At 54.3% G+C, this 19,078-nt stretch overlaps 3 protein-coding genes across 3 annotated transcripts in view; 1 reads left to right on the forward strand and 2 right to left on the reverse strand.

The window, feature by feature from the left end:
* LOC139673827 (zinc finger protein 16-like) overlaps nt 1-19,078 on the reverse strand; it is a 76,944-nt gene that overhangs the window by 50,064 nt on the left and 7,802 nt on the right. The window lies entirely within an intron of this gene.
* LOC139673813 (zinc finger protein 850-like) overlaps nt 1-19,078 on the forward strand; it is a 408,695-nt gene that overhangs the window by 1,051 nt on the left and 388,566 nt on the right. Inside the window, exons 2-4 of the mRNA XM_071559632.1 lie at nt 1,571-2,642; nt 6,134-6,217; nt 6,406-7,570. Coding sequence (XP_071415733.1) covers nt 6,166-6,217; nt 6,406-7,570 — 1,217 coding nt within the window. The 5' untranslated portion in view covers nt 1,571-2,642; nt 6,134-6,165. The remainder of the gene's footprint in view (nt 1-1,570; nt 2,643-6,133; nt 6,218-6,405; nt 7,571-19,078) is intronic.
* Nucleotides 15,902-16,870, reverse strand: LOC139674143 (olfactory receptor 14C36-like). Its single transcript, XM_071560294.1, has one exon. The coding sequence runs from the start codon at nt 16,868-16,870 to the stop codon at nt 15,902-15,904; it is 969 nt and encodes a 322-aa protein (XP_071416395.1).

The raw sequence follows: 19,078 nt of genomic DNA on the forward strand, positions 1-19,078 counted from the left end.
TGACACATGAATTTATCAGAATTATTATGTTCTTTATTATAGTATTTGACAATGTTATTATAATTATATCTTACTAGAACTGCTCCAGTCCCTCACCCCAGTTGAAAGCACTGAAAAGTGTGGCATTAAAAACTGCCCCTCCACATTTTGGGGTGGTGTCTCAGGCCTGTGATGTGCCAATGGAAAAGGATAATTGAGGGACTGAGTTCCACAGTTTGACTTCTGGGTGACAGGAAGAAAACTCAAAAATATGTGTGTTCTGTCTCAGGCAGCTCCAGCCATGAGAAGGTCCAGGGTGTAAATATTAATTAGGATTAATCAATTCTCAGTCTGCACACCCAATTTCACTCTCCTCACAACCAGGAGAGAAAACCTCAGTGGGTAAAAGCTGATGCCTGAACTGTAATTTTAGACTCTGAGTCTGAGAAGTTCTTTCTGTCCCAGGGAAATGTGACCAGCTGAGGGTGTGGATGTCACTGGCTGCTCCAAGTTATTCCCCCAGTCCCACATCAACATTGAAAAGAATTAAATTTAAAAAGTTCATTACAATCCAGGTCCCGACAGGTCCCGACAAAAGTTCCCCAGGCAAAGCTTTTGGATTCTAAAAGCTGGTAGAAAATGGGAGATTTATGTTGCATGATTGGCAAGTCCCTGTGTTGGTTTCCTGGGCCAAGCTGGGACTTTCTGCTCCTCTGGTGCTGCTCTGCCCTCAGCCCTGGGCTTGGGGACCAAAGCAATGAAGTCCCGAGGGAGGTCAGACTGGTGAGCTGAGGGACTGCAGATGGTGCTGAGACTTGTCCCAGAGATCTCAGGGAGAGTTAAGGGATATTTATCTCCCAGATAAATTTGGGGCACCACATTTGTTGTTAAATATCAGTGTCAATGTTTTCAATGCCTGTAGAAATACCACCTTATTGTTCAAAAATAGTCAATTTTTGCATTAAGTTCTCTGTGTTATTTTTATGATCTATTATAGTATTTAAAATGTTACTATAATTATATGTTGTTACAACTTCCAAATCAGCATTTGTAACCCACAACATCCAGGAAAAACCTTTTGCACTGAGAAAAACTACTATTTCTTTATTTCTTTATTTTTTTCCCAGATCTCTAAGTACTTTTTATTCAGGATATTCAATTACTATTTTCTTTCCCCACCAGACTCTTCCAATATTTTATTTTTAATTTCTAAATCACTTCCTTTGTTTTATCCACTGCTTTTGTCACCCCCTACATGTTTCAGAACATTCTTTTCTTTATTTGCTAATTCTTTGGAGATGCAAGTAAAGCCCAGTGCAATTTTCAGTCAGTTCAAGGCCTTCTAAACTATATAATAACAGCTACTCTGAGGGAATTGCCTTTAAAATTGTGCATTTTTCTGGAAAATTAGTTCATTGTTAATTACCTTCCAAGTTCCTTGACCAGTTGTTCAGGGAGGGTTCATGGGGTTTCCAGGCTGAAACCAGCCAATGTGTAACATTCAAGCTGGAAACTTCTCAGTGTACACAAAATGTTTCTCCTTCAAGGCCCAAGTCCCAGTTACAAGCTCTTCTTTTCTATCACTTGGCAGGTGGCAAGGCCAGTCATGGACCAAAAATGATGGCATCTCATCCCACCCGAATGCACAGGGGTCCCGCTGTCCAGGCTCCCCCTTCTCCAGGCCCCCCTTCAGGGCCCTGGGGCTCCCCCTTTTCCACACTGCCCCCTCTCCAGGCTGCCGGGGGTCCCCCAGCTCAGCTATGGCCCCTCTCTGCTCCCCATCTCTAGAAGTCACCAGGCATGTGGTGTCCATGAAAAGCTCCAAAATACCGAGAGTCAGGCAAAAATCCCTCACAGATGTCAAAACTGCAAAACATCAAGATTCAGCCAAAACCCACTCCAAAATATGGAGATAAAACCAAACAATCCCTCCCAGAAGTTCTCTTTCTTTGGTCTTTCCACTTTAGGGTTCTGTTTCGGCTGCCGGGGGACCCACGTGTATTAGGACGGGCCTGTTCTTTCAGCCTGGCGGGGAGACTGTTCTGTCTGTCCTTCTGGTAGGCTTGCCTCAGCTCGGCGGGTAGACCTGTTCTCTCTCTCAGCTCGGCGGGTAGACCTGTTCTCTCTCTCAGCTCGGCGGGTAGACCTGTTCTCTCTCTCTCTCTCTCTCTCAGCTCGGCGGGTAGACCTGTTCTCTCTCTCTCTCAGCTCGGCGGGTAGACCTGTTCTCTCTCTCAGCTCGGCGGGTAGACCTGTTCTCTCTCTCAGCTCAGCAGGAAGACCTGTTCTCTCTCTCAGCTCGGCGGGTAGACCTGTTCTCTCTCTCAGCTCGGCGGGTAGACCTGTTCTCTCTCTCAGCTCAGCAGGAAGACCTGTTCTCTCAGCTCGGCGGGCAGACCTGTTCTCTCTCTCAGCTCGGCGGGTAGACCTGTTCTCTCTCTCAGCTCGGCGGAGAGACCTTTTTGTTTGGTACACCCGAGTCCAGCAGGTGCTCCCAGTCTGGCGGACAGACTGTTCTCTCCGTTGAGCACACCCGTCCAGCAGGTACTCCTAGTCCGGCGGGTAGACCTGTTCTCTCTTCTAGTCCGTTGGGCAGACCTGTTCTGTCAGCACGTCCTGGAGACCTCGCTGAGTCCGGAGGGTGGAGCTGCTCTCTCAGCTCGGTGGGTAGACCTGCTCTCTGCGTCGGGTGCACCTTTCCCCAGTCCACCAAGGACTGCTCTCTTTGTCCAGCGGGTAGACCTGTTCTCTCTCAGTCCGTCAGGCATACTGGTTCTCGCCATCCCTCGAGTAGCCCTGTTCTCTTTTAGCCTGTTCTAGACCTGTTCTCACCCAGTCCAGCGGGTAGACCTGTTCCCTCATAGTCCTGTGACCACGTGGGTAAACCTGTTCAGTCCGGCGGGTAGACCTGTTCTCTCTCAGCCCGGTGCCCACACCTGCTCCTAAACCTGCTCCGGCCGCCCCGCCAGGGCCTGCCCTGCCGATGGGGTGGCTGGGGCTGACCCAGGAACACCCCCGGGACAAGGGGAGGGGACACCCACGCTCCTCCTTTTCCTCCTTTGTCCGGCGCTCCAGCTGCACGCGAGGAGTATTCTGGTGAGCGGGAGAAAAGGGTGGGAAGGAGAAAGGGCCCCCCAAACTGCACAGTGCCCCCGCTGCCCCCCCAAGGGCCTTGCGGGCTGTGCCATGGAACACGAGAGCCGGGATGGGCCCGGCCAAAGCCCCCAAGGGCACCAGGATGTGCCGCTCCTTGGAGCCCGTGCTGGGGCTGCCGCGGGGCGGGGCCGGAGCTGCACACAGGGACGGCAAAGGGCCCCGACAAAGTGCTGCGGGACCCCCGAGCCGAGCCCCGAATAGCCTGGGGGGGCTCTGGGGGGTTGGGTTGTGTTCGGGGGGATGGGTGGGACTTGAGGGACCCCAAAGCTGAGCCGCCAATGCCCCTTGGGGGCTATTGGGGGGTCTCCGGGCGGTGTTTTTAGGGGTGCCGGTGTCGGTTCCCAGCAGAGCCCCTTGGTGGGCGGGGGGATGTGGGGACCCCCCTTGGGGGGGTTGGTGTGCCTTGGTCAGGCCCTTCTTGGACAGGTTGGGGAGGGGGTACCCCCAATACATGTGGGACCCCCAACAGCCCAGACAGGGAAGACTCCCCAAACCCCAAAGTGGGGAGACCAGAGAGGAGGACCTTCTGGCAAGGTTTTTTGGGGGCTGAATCTTGGTGTTTTGGGCTGAATCTTAGGGGTGCAGGGGTGACACAGTGCTGGGGAAAAAAGTTTCCACGGGGTCACAGGGGCAAGAAAAGAGGGGGTGAAGGGGCTTGAATAAGCAGGATGGGAGGTCCAGGGTAACCTTGTGCTTAGAAAATGGGGGTCCAGGGGTCACCGATGTCAGGAAAGGGGGATCATGGCGTAGGGAGACCCAGAATGGCCAGAAAAATGCGTTCAAGATGTCCCCAAGTGTTCAGAAAAGGGGTGCCTGATGTCTGGGAAATGCAGGAGTGGGGGTCCTGGGGGTCCCAGAGTCAAGGAAAAGTGGGGTGTGGGGAATGTAAGAGAAGGGTTGGCCAGGAAAGGGGGTGCAGGGGGATATTGATGCAGGATAAGGGGGTGCAGGGGCATCCCAGTGCCTGGAAATGAGGGCTGAGGAGGATCCCAAAGTGAAGAACATGCAGGACTTGGGGTTGGGGAGAGGTGGTTGGGGGGTGCAGGGGGTCTCTGTGCCCAGAAAAGGGGAGTCCAGGGGGTGCCAGGGTAAAGGACTGTGGGAGAGGTTGGATGGGTGGGAAAGGTGAGGCAGGGGAGTCCTGGAGTCAAAGAAAGGGGGTGTGGGGTGAGGTGAGCTGGGATGGCTGGGATTGGGGGCCTGGGGGTCCCTGGAGCCAAAGAAAAGGGGAATCCAGTGGCTGGTAAAGGCAAGATGGTCAGGAAAGGGGGGGCAGGAGGATCCCGGAGTCAAAGAAAGGGTGATCTGGGGCCTGGAAAACTGGGAATTGCTGGACAGGGGGTTCCCAGAGCCCAGGAAAGGGAGGTGCAGGAGGATCCCAAAAGTAATAGGGAAGGGATGGAGAAAACAATGGGATGGGGCTCCAAAGTGCCAATTTCCAGAGGCAGAAAGGTGGGGAGAGGGCAGGGAGGTGTCCCCAGGGAAAGGGATCCCAGAGCAGATCTGGTGTTCAGGGCCAGAGCAGGAAGTGGCAACAAGGATTTTGGGAATGCAGAGCAGTGGGAGGGGGGTTGTCCTCCCCCTGCTGCCCATTCTGTGCTTCCCAGAGCCCAGTCACTCCCAGTATGTGCCCAGTCACCTCCAGGATGAGCCCACTTACTCCCAGTATGAGCCCAGCTATTCCCACTGTATCTCACATGCCCACAGCATGGTCCCAATTGGCCCCAGTAATAGTGCCAGTCAGTCCCAGTGTGATCCCAGTTTTTCCCAGGAGGGTCCTAGTCACTCCCTGATTGCCCCAGTTTAGACCCAGTAACTACCAGTCAATCCCAGTCCCCCCCAGTATGGTTATAGACACTCCCACTATGTACCCCGATATAGGCCCAGTTGTTCTTTCTATGATTCCAGTTGCCCCAGTTGTGGTCTTAGTACATGGCCCCCAGTGAGTCCCAGTTCCTCCCAGTTCCTTCTCTGTTGCCTGCAGCATTATTCCAGTTGCTCATAGCCCCTTCCAGTCACTCTCAGTGCTGTCCCAGTAACCTCCAGCATATTCTCACTTGCTCCCAGTATATCCCAGTTCCCCCCAACCCGGTCTCATCTCAGTCACTCACAGTATGATTCCAATCCCCTTCACTGTGATCCCAGTCTGCCCCAGCGTGGGCCCAGCTCCCCCTCGTGTTCTCCCAGTCTTATCCCAGTTGCCTCCGACATGGTTCCACTTGCTCCCAGTATTAGCCCAGTATGATGCCATTAGCTCCCAGGGTGCCCCCAGTTTTTTTTTCAGTCACTCCCAGATACTCCCGGTATGATTCCAGTCACTCCTAGTATGATCCTAGTACGACCCCAGTCTGCATCCAGTATCTCCCAACATTAACCCAGTTGCCCCCCACATGCTCCCAGTTGCTTCCTTTTACTCCCACTATGGTTCTAGTCAGTCCCAGTATATCCCAGTTGCCACCAGCATGCTCCCAGTCAAGGCAGTATGACCCCAGTCACCTCCAACATGATGCCATTTGCTCCCAGTATCTCCCAGTCAACCCCAGCATGGTCCTGGCTGCTCTCAGTGTGATTCCAGTATGATGCCTGTTGCCCCCGGCATGGTTCCAGTTTCTCCCTAGTCCTCCCAGTTTTATCCCACTCAGTTGCCCCAGAACATTCCTAGTATGATCCCAGTCTGTCCCTCCATGGTCTCAGTCATGCCCAGTAGCCACCAGTATAGATCCAGTCACTCTTACTTGCTCCCAGTTGCCCCCAGTATGGTCCTAGTTTCCTGCCAGTGTAGTCCCACTTGCTCCCACTGTGGTCCCAGTCAGCCCCAGTATGGTTCCAGACATTCCCCAGATGATCCCAGGCACTTCCAGTGTCTCCCAGTATAATCACGGGTTGCTTTGGGTTGAATTTTGGTGTTTTGGAGGTTTTTATGCCTGGTGACTTTAGAGATGGACTTGGGCAAGAGGATCCCCCAAGCCAAGGCACTCACACCTTGTTTTTCCCCCAGACCAGGATTTCTCCTTCCCAGACATTGACCAGATGGAGGAGGAGGCTGCGAGGAAGAGGAAGATGCCCTGGGACCCCCAGGCAGGTGAGGAGGAAGTCAGTGCCCCTTTGCCCCTCTCTTGTGCTGCATCTTCCAGCCCAGCATGGCCCCGGCTGCAGGACAACCCCGCTGCCGACGCCGTCCTGCCGGGGCCGGGTTTGGGGGGATGTCCTTGGCCTTCCCTGTGGGCTGGAGGCAAATGCCCTGCCTGTCCTTGTTCCTTCCTGCCCCAGGCCCCGAGCTGAGCACCGAGAGCATGGAGGACAAATCCCCCCGGCAGAACCTGCTGGCAGAGGCTGTTTTGAATGACTTCAGGGTACAGGAAGTGAGTGGGGAGGAAAAGCCACGGAGATGCCCCAGGAGGAGAAGCTCCAAACCCAGCCCAGTGTGCTGTGAGGAGGAACACCCAAGCCTGTTCTTGGAAGGCGACCAGAGCTTGAGCCAGAGCTCTGACCTGATGGTGCAGCAGCAGCTTCAGACCAGGGAGAAGCACTACAAGTGTTTGGAATGTGGGAAGGGATTCAGCCAGAGCTCCCACCTGATCTGCCACCAGCACATCCACACTGGGGAACGGCCCTATACGTGCAGGGAATGTGGGAAGAGCTTCAGATGCAGCTCCAGCCTAATCAGCCACCAGAAGATCCACACTGGGGAGAAGCCCTACGAGTGTTCCGAGTGTGGAAAGAGGTTCCAGACCAACTCATATCTCCTGGTGCATCAGCGCACACACACCGGGGAGAGGCCCTACTGCTGCACCGACTGCGGGAAGAGATTCGACCGCAAATGCAACCTCGTCACCCACCGGCGCATCCACACTGGGGAGAGGCCCTACGAGTGTTCCCAGTGCGGGAAGAGGTTTCCCACCAGCTCCAATCTGCTCCTGCATCAGCGCACACACACAGACGAGAGGCCCTTCTGCTGCACCGACTGCGGGGAGAGATTCAAATACAACTGCCACCTCGTTGCCCACCAGCTCATCCACACCGGGGAACCTCGCTACGAGTGTTCCGAGTGTGGGAAGAGGTTTCACAGCAGCTCATATCTCCTGGTGCATCAGCGCACACACACCGGGGAGAGGCCCTTCCGCTGCACCGACTGCGGGAAGAGCTTCAAACTCAACTCCCACCTCGTCACCCACCGGCACTTCCACACCGGGGAACGTCCCTACGAGTGTTCCGAGTGTGGGAAGAGGTTTCACACCAGCTCCAATCTCCTCAACCATCAGCGCACACACACAGACGAGAGGCCCTTCCACTGCACCGACTGCGGGAAGAGCTTCAAATACAAATTCTACCTCGTCACCCACCGGCGCATCCACACTGGGGAGAGGCCCTACAGGTGTGACGAGTGTGGGAAGAGCTTCACTGACAGCTCTACCTTGACCAAACACCAACGAACCCACCAATAAGGGAAGCCCTCAGAGTGCCCCAACTGTGGGAAGAGCTTCGTCTGCTGCTCCAGCTCCATCACCCATTGGAGTACCAATGTTGAATGATCCACAGTGACCCACATTGAGCACAGACCTGGTAACCCATGTTGGGTAAAGACCTGGTGACCCACTTAGGGTAGAGTCTTGGTCACCAACATTCCTGGTGACTCACATTGGGAAAACACCTGGCTGGTGGTCTCCTCATCCTCCTGGTTCCCTGTAGGCACCTGGGTGAACAGAGTGGGAGGAACATCCATCAGGACACAGACCTGACCTTGAAAATCCTTTGGGATGAGGGGATTTGATGGCTTTAGGCCTGTGCCAGGGCATCCCTCATTGGAATGTCCAAGCAAACGATGCCCTGTTTGCAGATGTGTCAGTGGTTGGCTGAGGGGACTCCACTCTGGTTTCAACCCCAGATTAACATCCTGATGGTGAGGCAACCCCAGGAGTCAAAGGACTGTCAGTCAATCCCTTTATACTCTAAAGGTCCAATCCCCTTTCACAGGGGCAGGTTCTTCCAACATATCCCTTTTTGGGGTGTGTGTGTGGAGATTCCTCCCTTAGGGTGGGAACCCCCACCAAGGTCACTCCTCGAGGCTGAGAGCAGAGATCTCCCCAGGTCCCTTGGGCTGGGTGAATTCCATTAATCTCTACTTAATAATTCTTTCTTTTGTGATAGCTTTAGTAGAATTGCTTCATCAGTTGCTCTAGGATGGTGCACTGTCCTGTCTCACACTATACTGCTGGTAGGTTTAGCATTTATATTGTGTAGTAAATAATTTTGATTGACATCTTTTATCTGATCACTTGTAATAATAAATAAACCCTAAGCCTTCCATTTTCCCCCTGCCCCAGGGTGCCTCCCCCTCTCCAGCAGCCCCAGCACCCCACACAGGTTGGGAGCTCAGGGAGACACCCCAGAGCCCCCTTTTCCAATCCCCCCTCTGCCCAAAGACCCCCATGGGACTGTCCATCCTGCCAGCCCAATCCCCATTTTCCACCCTTCTGCCTATTCCTCCCTTTTCCCATTGTCCCCTCAATCCCCAGCCCCCCCAAGATCAGTTTGGAGGTCACAGCTCACACTTTCCCTCTTCTCCCACCCCTTACAAGTCATGCCCCCAGTGTCCATCCACCTCCTGATCAGTTTTGGGGGTCCAACCCTCCCTTTTTTCCCACTTTTCTGACCTCCCCCATCCCTTTTCCCGTTGTCCCCAGTCCTCAGTTTCCAGCCCCACTCTGTTTTCAGAGGGGTCCCACTCCCCTCCCGCTCACTGTGGGAATCCAACCACCCCTTTTATCCCGTTCCCCTCAGACCTTTCCCACCATCCCCTCTTCCCACCCCCCACCCTGCTCACCCAAGAGCTCCTCACCCACAGCCAGGAGGGTCCCAGCACCACCAGTGCCCCTAAAGGTCCCCCCAGAAGGGGGTTTGGTGGGGACCTTGGTGGGCTCTGAGTGTGTTTGGGGGGTCTTTGCATGTTTTGTGGCAGTTTAAGGGGGTGCAGCTAATTGAGAAGTATTTGGTGAGATTTGATGTATTTCTTGAGGATTGAGAGTTGTTTGAGAGTTTAGGGGGATTTGGGGGGAGTTCAGTGGTGTTTTAGAATAATTAAGAAATATCTGGGAGACCTCAGGTGTTTTTGGAGTGTTTGGGGAAGAATCAAACGATTTTTGGGGAAGAATCAGGTATTCCAGGAGGTTTCAGTTATTCTGGGAGAATTCCGATACTGGGGGAGGGATCAGAGTTACTGTGGAATGAATTCAGGGATATTTTGGGATAATTGGTTTCTATTGGGATACTCCCACATGTGAGTCTCTGTCTGTGCTTCCCTCCCAGCTCAGATCTGCTCTGGCAGTCCCTGAGCCCTCAGTCCTGCCCCAAACTGCGGCCCTGGGGGCAGCTCTTTGGGTGACGTGGGGCAGCAGAGACCCCCCGGTGCGGCTCTTTCAGTGCAGGAAAGCCCAGGAGGGGCTGGAATCTCCCTTATCCCGGGCCGTGGGATGGAGGGCCCGGCACAGCATCCTCGGGGCTTTGGCAGAAAGGCTGCAGTGGGGAGGGACAGAGCGAGGGGGAGGGACTGACACACACCACTCATCTCTTGTTCGTGCCACTGGTGTGACACCCCCTTGTCCCCCTGAGCCCCGAGACAGATCCAGCAGCTCAGCACCTGCTCCGCGCTCAGCCCCAAGCCCGGGATGGGCCGTGGGGTCTGGGACACAGCCCCGCTCTGGGGGGCACAGCCCCGCTCTGGGGGGCAGAGCCGCTGCTGGGGGCACCGGGGGGGCCGGGGGCCTTTATCCCCCTGGTGCAGCTCCGAGCGCCCGAGGGCACAGCCCTGGTTTGTGGGGCTGAGTCACAGCAACCCACCCAGGGCCGCACTGTGAGCCAAAGTGCCTTTATTGACACCGTGGGCAGGCACAGGGGCTGTGTCTGACACGATGCAGCTCCCCAGGAGTCAAATTTGGGCCGGTTTAGGAGGGGAATTTCAGTGAGGACACCGGACATTCCGTGGTGCAGATCCATCTGAGTGACATCAATCACTGCACATCCTTCCAAGCTACACAAACATCTTGTGAATCACCTGAGACACACATTTTTAGGGCTTAGGCAAATGGTTAAAAGACTGAATGTCTTGTGTCTATGCATTTCTTTTCTAACTAGACATTGTTTGCTGGTTGCAGCCTCTGGGACAGAGGTGTTTTGATTTATTTCTTGCAAATGCAGGACTAAACTCTTTCAAGGTTTTCTTTATCTAAAACTCTGTATGGTTAAAAAAAATTTGTTTTATCGTTTTACTGTTGTTTGTTCAGAAATTCCTGTCTCCTGCTTATCTTTGATAGAAAAATAGGAAACATTTGTCTTTTCCCAGGGTTCAGGGCAGTTCCTAATGAACAAACCCTTCTAACTTGCTCTCAGCAAGTCCCACTATAGCAAGCCTGGCTTCAGGGCTGCCCTCCCACCCACAGGTTCCAGCTGGTTTGGGGGCTGCAGCCCTGCTGGGGCTCGGGGCTTGGTGCGGGCGGGGGTGGCAGGAGTGGGGTCTGGGGGGCTCGGCCCCAGTGTCCCCCCGTGTCCCCTCCCTAGGGGCTGTGTCCCCCCGAGTCCCCCATGTTCCCTCCCCAGGGGCCATGTCCCCCTGTGCCCCCCCTCTATCTCCCCGTGTCCCCCAGGCCCCCCCCCCATATCCCCCCGTGCCCCCCCATGTCCCCTCCCCAGACCCCGCACAGGGAGCGGCTCCCCGCCCTCTCCTTCCCGCGGACCCCCCGGCGGGCTCAGAGCGAGTTTGTGCCTCGGGGATGGCCGCAAACATCGCGTTCCTTCCCGGGTGTGACAGGCCGAAAGTGACACGCTCGGGACAGACATCGATTCTTTGTTACTGCAGAGCTGGCCCGGGGCTGCTTCACAAATCCAGCACCAACTGGCAAAGCTTTTTATCATTTCTACATCTTGGCAAACAAAGCTAAACAAGCTTGCAAGCAGCTACGAGACATTAAAGCTCAAGAGAACACTTGTTATTTCAGGCTCAGCTCTTTCCCTCCTGCAGGTTCTGGGAAAGGGGTCTCAAAGCACAAACTCTGCTCTGATCCTTCCAGGAGTTTCCTTCTTCTTGGAAAAAGCACCTCCTGACCCTGAACAGGCTCCTGTGCCCTCGCAAACACTTCAGCTCCCTTTGAACTGTGAGCAGACAGTGATTTCTCTATTTATTTAAAATTTAAACTTGTCTTTTTCTCTTCTCTATTTGTCTTTTTTGCCTCTTGATCTTTTTCAATCTCTCTCCCTCCCCTCTCTTTCCCTCCCCTGCCTTTTCCCCTCCCTCTGTCCTTTCTGCCACCTCCTCCCGGCAATGCCTGTTCAGCTCAGGGCAAACCCTGCCCTGCCAGGGCTTCCCGAGGTGCCTCTTGCCCCTCCAGCCCAGGGGCTGCAGAGCCCCAGCCAGGCTGTGCTGGCTCCATGGGATGTGGCACACGCAGGGGCTCGGCTGCCTGCAGGTCTCCTCAGCCTCTGCCTTGGCACAGGCGCCCCAGAGGATTCACCTGCAGGGGCCGGAAACGCCAGCCCTGGGCTCTGAGGCTTCTCTGCCACAAAGGGAAAAGAAACCCAGGAGACAAATTGTTCAGGCCAAGAGGAAGCGTTGAACCCCTGCAGTGATCCAGAGGAACAGTCCAAGTGGGGCAAGGCTGGGAAAACCAACGCCTTGGGGGAGGGCAGGTGGTGGGAAGAGCATCTCTCTCTTGGGAAGCACCAGTAGGATGGGGATGGAGCCCTGGGGTTGGTGTGGAGCACTCAAATTCCCAACTCTGGTCACCTCAGGAGGCTGAAGATCCATCTCCAGGTCCTCAGACACACATTGGTGCCTGTGAAGAGCCCACCTCAGCTCTCTTGCCCTCCTGAGCCCCAAGAGGGTCCCTGTCCTGGGTGGGGCTTGGGATGGACTGAGGATCCAGCACGGGAGGCCAAAGCAGAGGGGAGAGGACCCAGCCCAGCCTTGTTCTGCTCTTCCCTTCCCCAGGGTCAGACTGGGAAATATCCCACCCGGTGTGTGTTCTCCTCCCTCTGAGTGTGTTCCTGGGAAGCCTCAGCTTCAGCCTGGCTGTGGCCCTGACTGGTGAGTCCCACCCAGGCACCCCCATGGGGAGGATCCGGGCCAGGCACCTCCATTTTAGGGGATGGGAGAATCCCAGGATTTTCCCAGCATCAAGGCATGCTCCCCAGGTAACGCACCCTTTGGGGTGACTCCCTTTTTGCCCTAAACTGTGGCCCAGGTGTCTGCTCCTCACTCCATCACAAGAATATCCCTCCCAGTTTCTCTCTTGCAGCTGCCAGGAAAAACCTCAATAAATTAATCCCATTTTCCTGCTTTTTAGGACTGCCCATGTGTCTCCCTCAGCTTTCTCTATTTCATTTCTTGGAGATGACATTTTCTTCAACTGCTGTGTGTGCCCAGACACTAGGCCTGGTTTCCAAGGAAAATGCTGTTACTTTTCGGATGCTGAGGGCAACTGGACCACAAGCCAGGAAAGGTGCAAGGCCCTGCGATCTTCCCTGTCCATCAGAAGCATCATGAGTCAACTGGTGAGGACTTGGCTTGAGCTGCCTCCGTTCAATCCTAAACATCCACTGGTCTGATTATGTGACCAATGTGTCTGTTCTGAACAGGCAGGGGTCAGCAGTATGGAGGCCATGCTGCTGAGAACGCAGCTGTGCTGGGCAGGGCACGTCTCCAGGATGGAGGATCACCCACTGCCTCCTGAAGATTGTGCTCTGTGGAGAACTCGCCACCGGCTGCCACAAGAGAGGAGCCCCGAAGAGGAGATACAAGGACTGTCTGAAACAACAGCTCAGCCTTGGCCATATTGCCTGCCCCAATGATCCACTCTGGCCTCCAATCAGGATTCATGGAGACACACCATTCATGACGCTGCTGCTTCCTTTGGGAACGCAGCACAGTCAGTCTGGAGGAGAAAAGACAATGCAGACAGAACCGTTCCTTGCCAATATGGCCAAAGGAGACGTTCCCCTGTGCCTTTGTGACCGGACCTGCCTATCCCGTATCGGCCTTTTTAGCCACCAGCAGCTTGCAGCAAGCGTGGGTAGTGCCCTTCCCAAATCTTTGTTCACAAAGCCTGGCCATGAGAATGCTTTTTGCTTCAGGACAGACCCCCAAGACACTCCTTCAATCAATCTCTTCAACAGCACAAAGTCTCCCTGCTATCAGTCCAAGCTGTCAGTTCTGCTGCCCCTTCCTTCCTTCACTCAGAATGGAAAATTCCATTATTTCCTATTCTTTGTGCCCAAGATGGCCCTGCCCACCATGTCACCCACCAGTCACAGAATCATAGAATGCTTTGGGTTGGAAAGGACCTTAAAGATCATCTAATTCCAATGCCGTGCCATGGGCAGGGACACCTTCCACTAGACCAGGCTGATCATCCAACCTGGCCTTGAGCAACTTCCAGGGTTGGGGCAGCCAGAACTTCTCTGAGGAACTTGTGCCAGGGCCACACCTCTTTCCCAGTAAAGATTTTCTTCCTAATATCTCATCTAACTGTTCCCTCTATCAGTGTGAAGCCATTGCCCCTTGTCCTGTCACTCCAGGCCCTTGTAAACAGTCTCTCTCCATCTTGCTTGTTGGCTCCTTTCAGGCACTAGAAGGGCACAATTAGGTCACTCCAACGTCCAATTCTCTCAGCCTTCCCTCATGGCAGAGCTGCTCCATCCCTCTGATCATCTTGGTGGTCTCCTCTGGACTCGCTCCAACAGCTCCATGTCCTTGCTGTGCTGGGACCCCAGAGCTGGAGGCAGCTCTGCAGGTGGGGCAACATCCAACCAGGTGTGTTCCAGCAAGGACGGTGTGGAACCTCCTGGAACCAAAGGGCCATTGTGACACCACAGAACCTCATGGAACCAAAGGACCATTTTAACACCACAGAACCTGCTGGAACCAAAGGGACATTATGACACCACAGAACCTCCAAGAACCAAAGGGACACTGTGACACCGCAGAACCTCCTGGAACCAAAGGGGACATTGTGACACCACAGAACCTCATGGTACCAAAGGGACATTGTGACATGGCACAACTTTTGCAAGCAAGAAGGAACCATGCACACTGAAGAATGTCCTGGAATCAAGGAGTCTGTGAGGCACTTTAGAGCCTGGCGGGACCAAAGACATCTTTGGACACTCATCACAGACCAGCCCCTCCAAATGACCATTCCCAGCACTGGTTTGTCACCCACCTCTGAGAGGTGGTTTGTTCCTTCCCAGAGGGACATCAAGTGACTGGGCCAGAAGTCCAAGAGATCCCAAGTCTTTGTCCCCTCAGGCACAGCATCATCTGTGCCACCAAGGGCTGTGAGCAGACCTGCTGTGCTGAGGCTCTGGGGCCTCGTGGCCTCCTGGCACAGCCCCAGGAAGGCTGGGCACTGTCACCCCTTGTCCTGCCCTCAGCATCATCCCCCCATGCCAGTGCCCCCAGCAGAGCCCTGAGCAGGATGTGAGGGACAGGATGTGCCTTCCCGAGGCTGGGGGCCAGGGCTGGGCCTTTCTGCTGCCTCCAGCCAAGCCAGGCTTTGCTCAGCACCTGAGCTGCTCCCAGAGCCTTTGCCTCCCTGCAGTTGTGGCCTCCAAGGGTCTGCTGGGATGAGTCCCTGGGGAGGCTTTGTCAGGAATGGCCCTTAGGGGCTACTTAAAGCTTCAGGGGCTGCAGGTTTTTCAAAGTGCTTTGGGTTTTGGTTTTGACTTGGAATCTGTGAGAGGTTTGTTCAATGATGTCCTCAAATGATATTCTCAGAGTCATAGGAAGTTGGGAGGGAGCAGGGCCAGGACAGATGAGCCCAACTGGCCCAAGGGATGTTCCCTTTGATGCAGGGCCATGCTCAGGGCGTTAATGGGGGATTGGTCAGGAAGGGCTGATCTGTGTCTGGGCTGGGCTGGCATTGGGCACTGAGTGGTGAGCAGTGGAGCAATGGTGTTGTGCACCTCATGTGCTTCTTGTGGGGTTTATTGTTATAGTTCCAGCTTTTATTACTGCTCTTGTTGTCATGGGTAGCAGTAGTGTGTTCACTGAGGGTAACACAGAACACTCACCAGATCATTTTCCGTGTTTCCTGCTGTAGCCCCTGCAGTTACAGGGCTCTGTTTGCTGGTTCACACTCAGATTTAGAGCCCCTGGAGAACAAGCAAACAAGGAGCCTCTACAGAGTCTATCCCTTGACATGTTCTTGAGAGTGACTTTGCAAAAAGCCCTAAGACTGCATGTCCTGAGCTAAGGAGAAGCCCTTTCCTGATGGAGCTGCTGTTGTGGAGCCCAGCTGTGTCCCAGCAGTGCCCATGGCCTGTCCCTGCCTGTGAGCCCAGGATGGACATGCAGCAGGTCTGTGTCCCAGCTGGCAGAGGACCAAGGCCTTAGTCCAGCCCAGGGGCTCTGCAGGAGAGTGTACAAGTGGAAAGAGAGCAGGTCAGCAAAGGCCCAGTGCTGGTGCTCCCTGGCAGTGCTGCTGTGCTGGGACTCTTTGCCCTTCTCTGCAAACATGGAACTGTACAGCCGGTGCCGGAAAGTCTCAAATCAAAACCCGTAACCAGCTAGGCAGGGCTATTGCAAGAGAGTTTGTTTAAAAATAGAGATAGCACAATTACTCAAGTACAGATTTAAAAGAGTAAAATTAATGAAAATAAAAAATTAATTAGATATGTGGACGAATAAAATAATTTAATTGAGCACAACATTATGACAAAAAGAACCCACTGGCCACCAAAGAAAACTTGGGAAGACAAGCTGAGCTTGTCATGAGTTTTACTGAGAACACTGTACAGAAGAAAACTGGCAGGTTCTTGCTGCTGAAAAGCATCCAGTCATCATTTTCCTCACAGCATCCTTGAGTTCCTGGTTCCTCAGGCTGTAGATGAGGGGGTTCAGTGCTGGAGGCACCACCGAGTACAGAACTGACAGGGCCAGATCCAGGGATTGGGATGAGATGGAGGGGGGTTTCAGGTAGGCAAACACAGCAGTGCTGAGAAACACGGAGACCACGGCCAGGTGAGGGAGGCACGTGGAAAAGGCTTTGTGCCGTCCCTGCTCAGAGGGGATCCTCAGCACAGCCCTGAAGATCTGCACATAGGAGAAAACTATGAAAATGAAACAACCAAGTCCTAAACAGACACTAACCACAATAAAGCCAACCTCCCTGAGATAGGAGTGTGAACAGGAGAGCTTGAGGATCTGTGGGACTTCACAGAAGAACTGGTTCAGGGCATTGCCCTGGCACAGGGGCAGGGAAAATGTATTGGCTGTGTGCAGCAGAGCATTGAGAAAGCCACTGGCCCAGGCAGCTGCTGCCATGTGGGCACAAGCTCTGCTGCCCAGGAGGGTCCCGTAGTGCAGGGGTTTGCAGATGGCAACGTAGCGGTCGTAGCACATGATGGTGAGGAGAGAAAGCTCTGCTGAAATGAAAAAGAGAAACAGAAACAACTGTGCAGCACATCCCATGTAGGAGATGGTTGTGGTGTCCCAGAGGGAGTTGTGCATGGCTTTGGGGACAGTGGTGCAGATGCAGCCCAGGTCTGTGAGGGACAGGTTGAGCAGGAAGAAGTGCATGGGGGTGTGCAGGTGGTGGTCGCAGGCTACGGCGCTGATGATGAGGCCGTTGCCCAGGAGGGCAGCCAGGGAGATGCCCAGGAAGAGCCACAAGTGCAGGAGCTGCAGCTGCCGCGTGTCTGCCAATGGCAGGAGGAGGAACTGGCTGATGGAGCTGCTGTTGGGCATCTGCTGCCTCTGGAGGTTGGGCACTGTCCGAGGAGGAAATGACAGTGACAAATCAGATGAGATATTTCTGAAAGAGTCAAAGCCATTTCCCAATACCCCTTTCCCTTCTGCTCACACTCCCCACTTTTCCTTTTTCAGGAAACTTTGCTTCATATCCATGGCTGGAGCCCTGCTTGGTGCTCACTACATTTCCCAGGAGGAGCAGCCCCTCTGCCCACTGGCTGTGAGGGTCAGCCCTGCTCTGCTCCAGGGGGGTCATGACCATGGTGGGGGCAGGGCCCATCCTGGTGTTCAGCTGTGTCAGATGAAATTGCTCCTAAAGCAAAAGTTGTCATGGGCACCTGCACTCCCAGTTTTGAAAAGATTTCAGGATTCCAGAAGACAGTTCAGAGGTTTGAGTGTTTTGTTTCTGACTCCCCTCATCTTCCCTGTGGAGTTTTCCTGGATGGCAGAACCCCTCAGCATTTGTGCTGCCCTGAGGAAGAGCAGAACAGGGCTTCCCAAACAGGATGATTGTGGTTTAGTGCAGAGTGAGGGGAGCTGCTCTGTCCCTCTGCCTTCTTCCAGCTGCCCTGGACTTGGGCCTTCCTCACACAGAGAGTGATCACACTCCCATTTTTGTCTGAAATTCCACCAGACACTGTTGAGAGCAGAAAGTTCCATCATAGACCACTCAATGTCTCAGCCTGGCTCAAGGTCTCAAGGACACACCTGGCTCATCTCACCAACCCAACAGCATTTCCTGGTATAGGCACAGCATATCTGCCCCTCTGCACTGGGGATTTCAGATAACACAATTGTGCTATGAAGATGATTTGCATTCTTGAGGGCAGCTCCCAGCTTGGAAGGACATCTCAGAGAAGAGCCAAGTGTCCTGACAATGGGGTTTGATTCTGGGAAACACACCTCATTCTCCAGGCACACAGAATTCACTACTGAGAGCCCCACAGGTCAGAGGAAAATTGGAATGTCTCATTCCCAGGGACCCACCTGCCTGAGGGGGATCACAGGATCAGTGATTGACTCTGTAGCTTGAACTCCCATTCCCAGTGAACCTGACGGAGAGAAGGAGGAAACAACCCCAGCAACATGAGCAAGTTGAGAAAAAAGGAAACGCACACTGAGGGTCCGGCTGGGAGAAGCCAGGGCAGAACCAGGTGGGCACTCAGGGCAGTGTCACCCTGAGCCAGCTGTGCCACCTTCCAGACACCAACAATGCCAGGTAGTTCTCAGCCCCTCTTCAGCTCCTCAGTGTTCCCTCTGCTACTCAAACCACCAGGTATGTGGCTTGAGAGCCTGATAGAAATCCCTCCTTTCACCTTCTCCTTGATGAATGCCCTCGAAAATATCCTTCAGTGCTCTGGTTCTGTAAGCAGTCCTCACCTATGAAACTCTCACTTGATAGCTGAACAAACCTGCCCTGTCCTGCCCTGCTCTGCCCTGCCCTGCCCTGCCATGCCAGGCTTTGCTCTTTCCACCCACAGCCTCTCTCCCAGCACTGAGGGAGCTCCCCAGACCAGCTGAGAGCTGCCCCTGGCAGGTGGCACAGCTCCTGCCCTGGCACAGCACCCTGGGGTGCAGGACCCTGCTCTGCAGGACAGTTTGGGACAGCCTGGGTAGCACAGCCAGGGTTGAAACCCTGCAGCCATCCCTGGGAGAAGGGAACCCTGCTGGGATGTCCCTGGGATGGTGCAGCAGAGAGTCCCTGCTTTGCAGCCCGTCCTCATCTTCAGCACCAGAGACACTGTGATATCCCACATTAGAGACTCCCCAGGCTGTGGGATGTGCCAGCGTTGGGAGATCTTCCCACAAACTGCACATACATTGCCCTTCATGCAGACTTACCTTCTGAAAGCCTGGAAAGATTCCTCTTCCAGTGGATCTTCCTCTCAACTTTCCTCACACCCCAGACTGTGTGTAACCTCTCTCTGCCCTGCTTTTCTGCCCTCGGTGTGTGCAGGCAGTGCCCTGAGCCCTGCTGGGCTGTGCACAGGAGCTGCTCCTGGGCAGAGCTGTCTCTCTGCAGCGCTGCCCGCTTGCCAGGAGCTCCCTGTGTGCCAGGAGCCCGGCCCAGCTCAGCAGCACAGCAACAGCCCAGGGCATTTAATGGCCCTCTGGGGGGTTTGGTGCTGAGTCCCTGAACATCAGATCATGAGGAAAGGTGCAGGAACCTCTTGAGAAACCAAAGTCAGAATCAAACTTTAAAGT

This window comes from Pithys albifrons, chromosome 7 (assembly GCF_047495875.1).
Source record: "Pithys albifrons albifrons isolate INPA30051 chromosome 7, PitAlb_v1, whole genome shotgun sequence".
In the NCBI taxonomy this organism is placed as follows: Eukaryota; Metazoa; Chordata; class Aves; order Passeriformes; family Thamnophilidae; genus Pithys; species Pithys albifrons.

What these genes read in the sequence shown, in the direction of transcription:
- LOC139674143 (XM_071560294.1), bottom strand. Translation starts at nt 16,870, where the DNA reads ATGCCCAACAGCAGCTCCATCAGCCAGTTCCTCCTCCTGCCATTGGCA.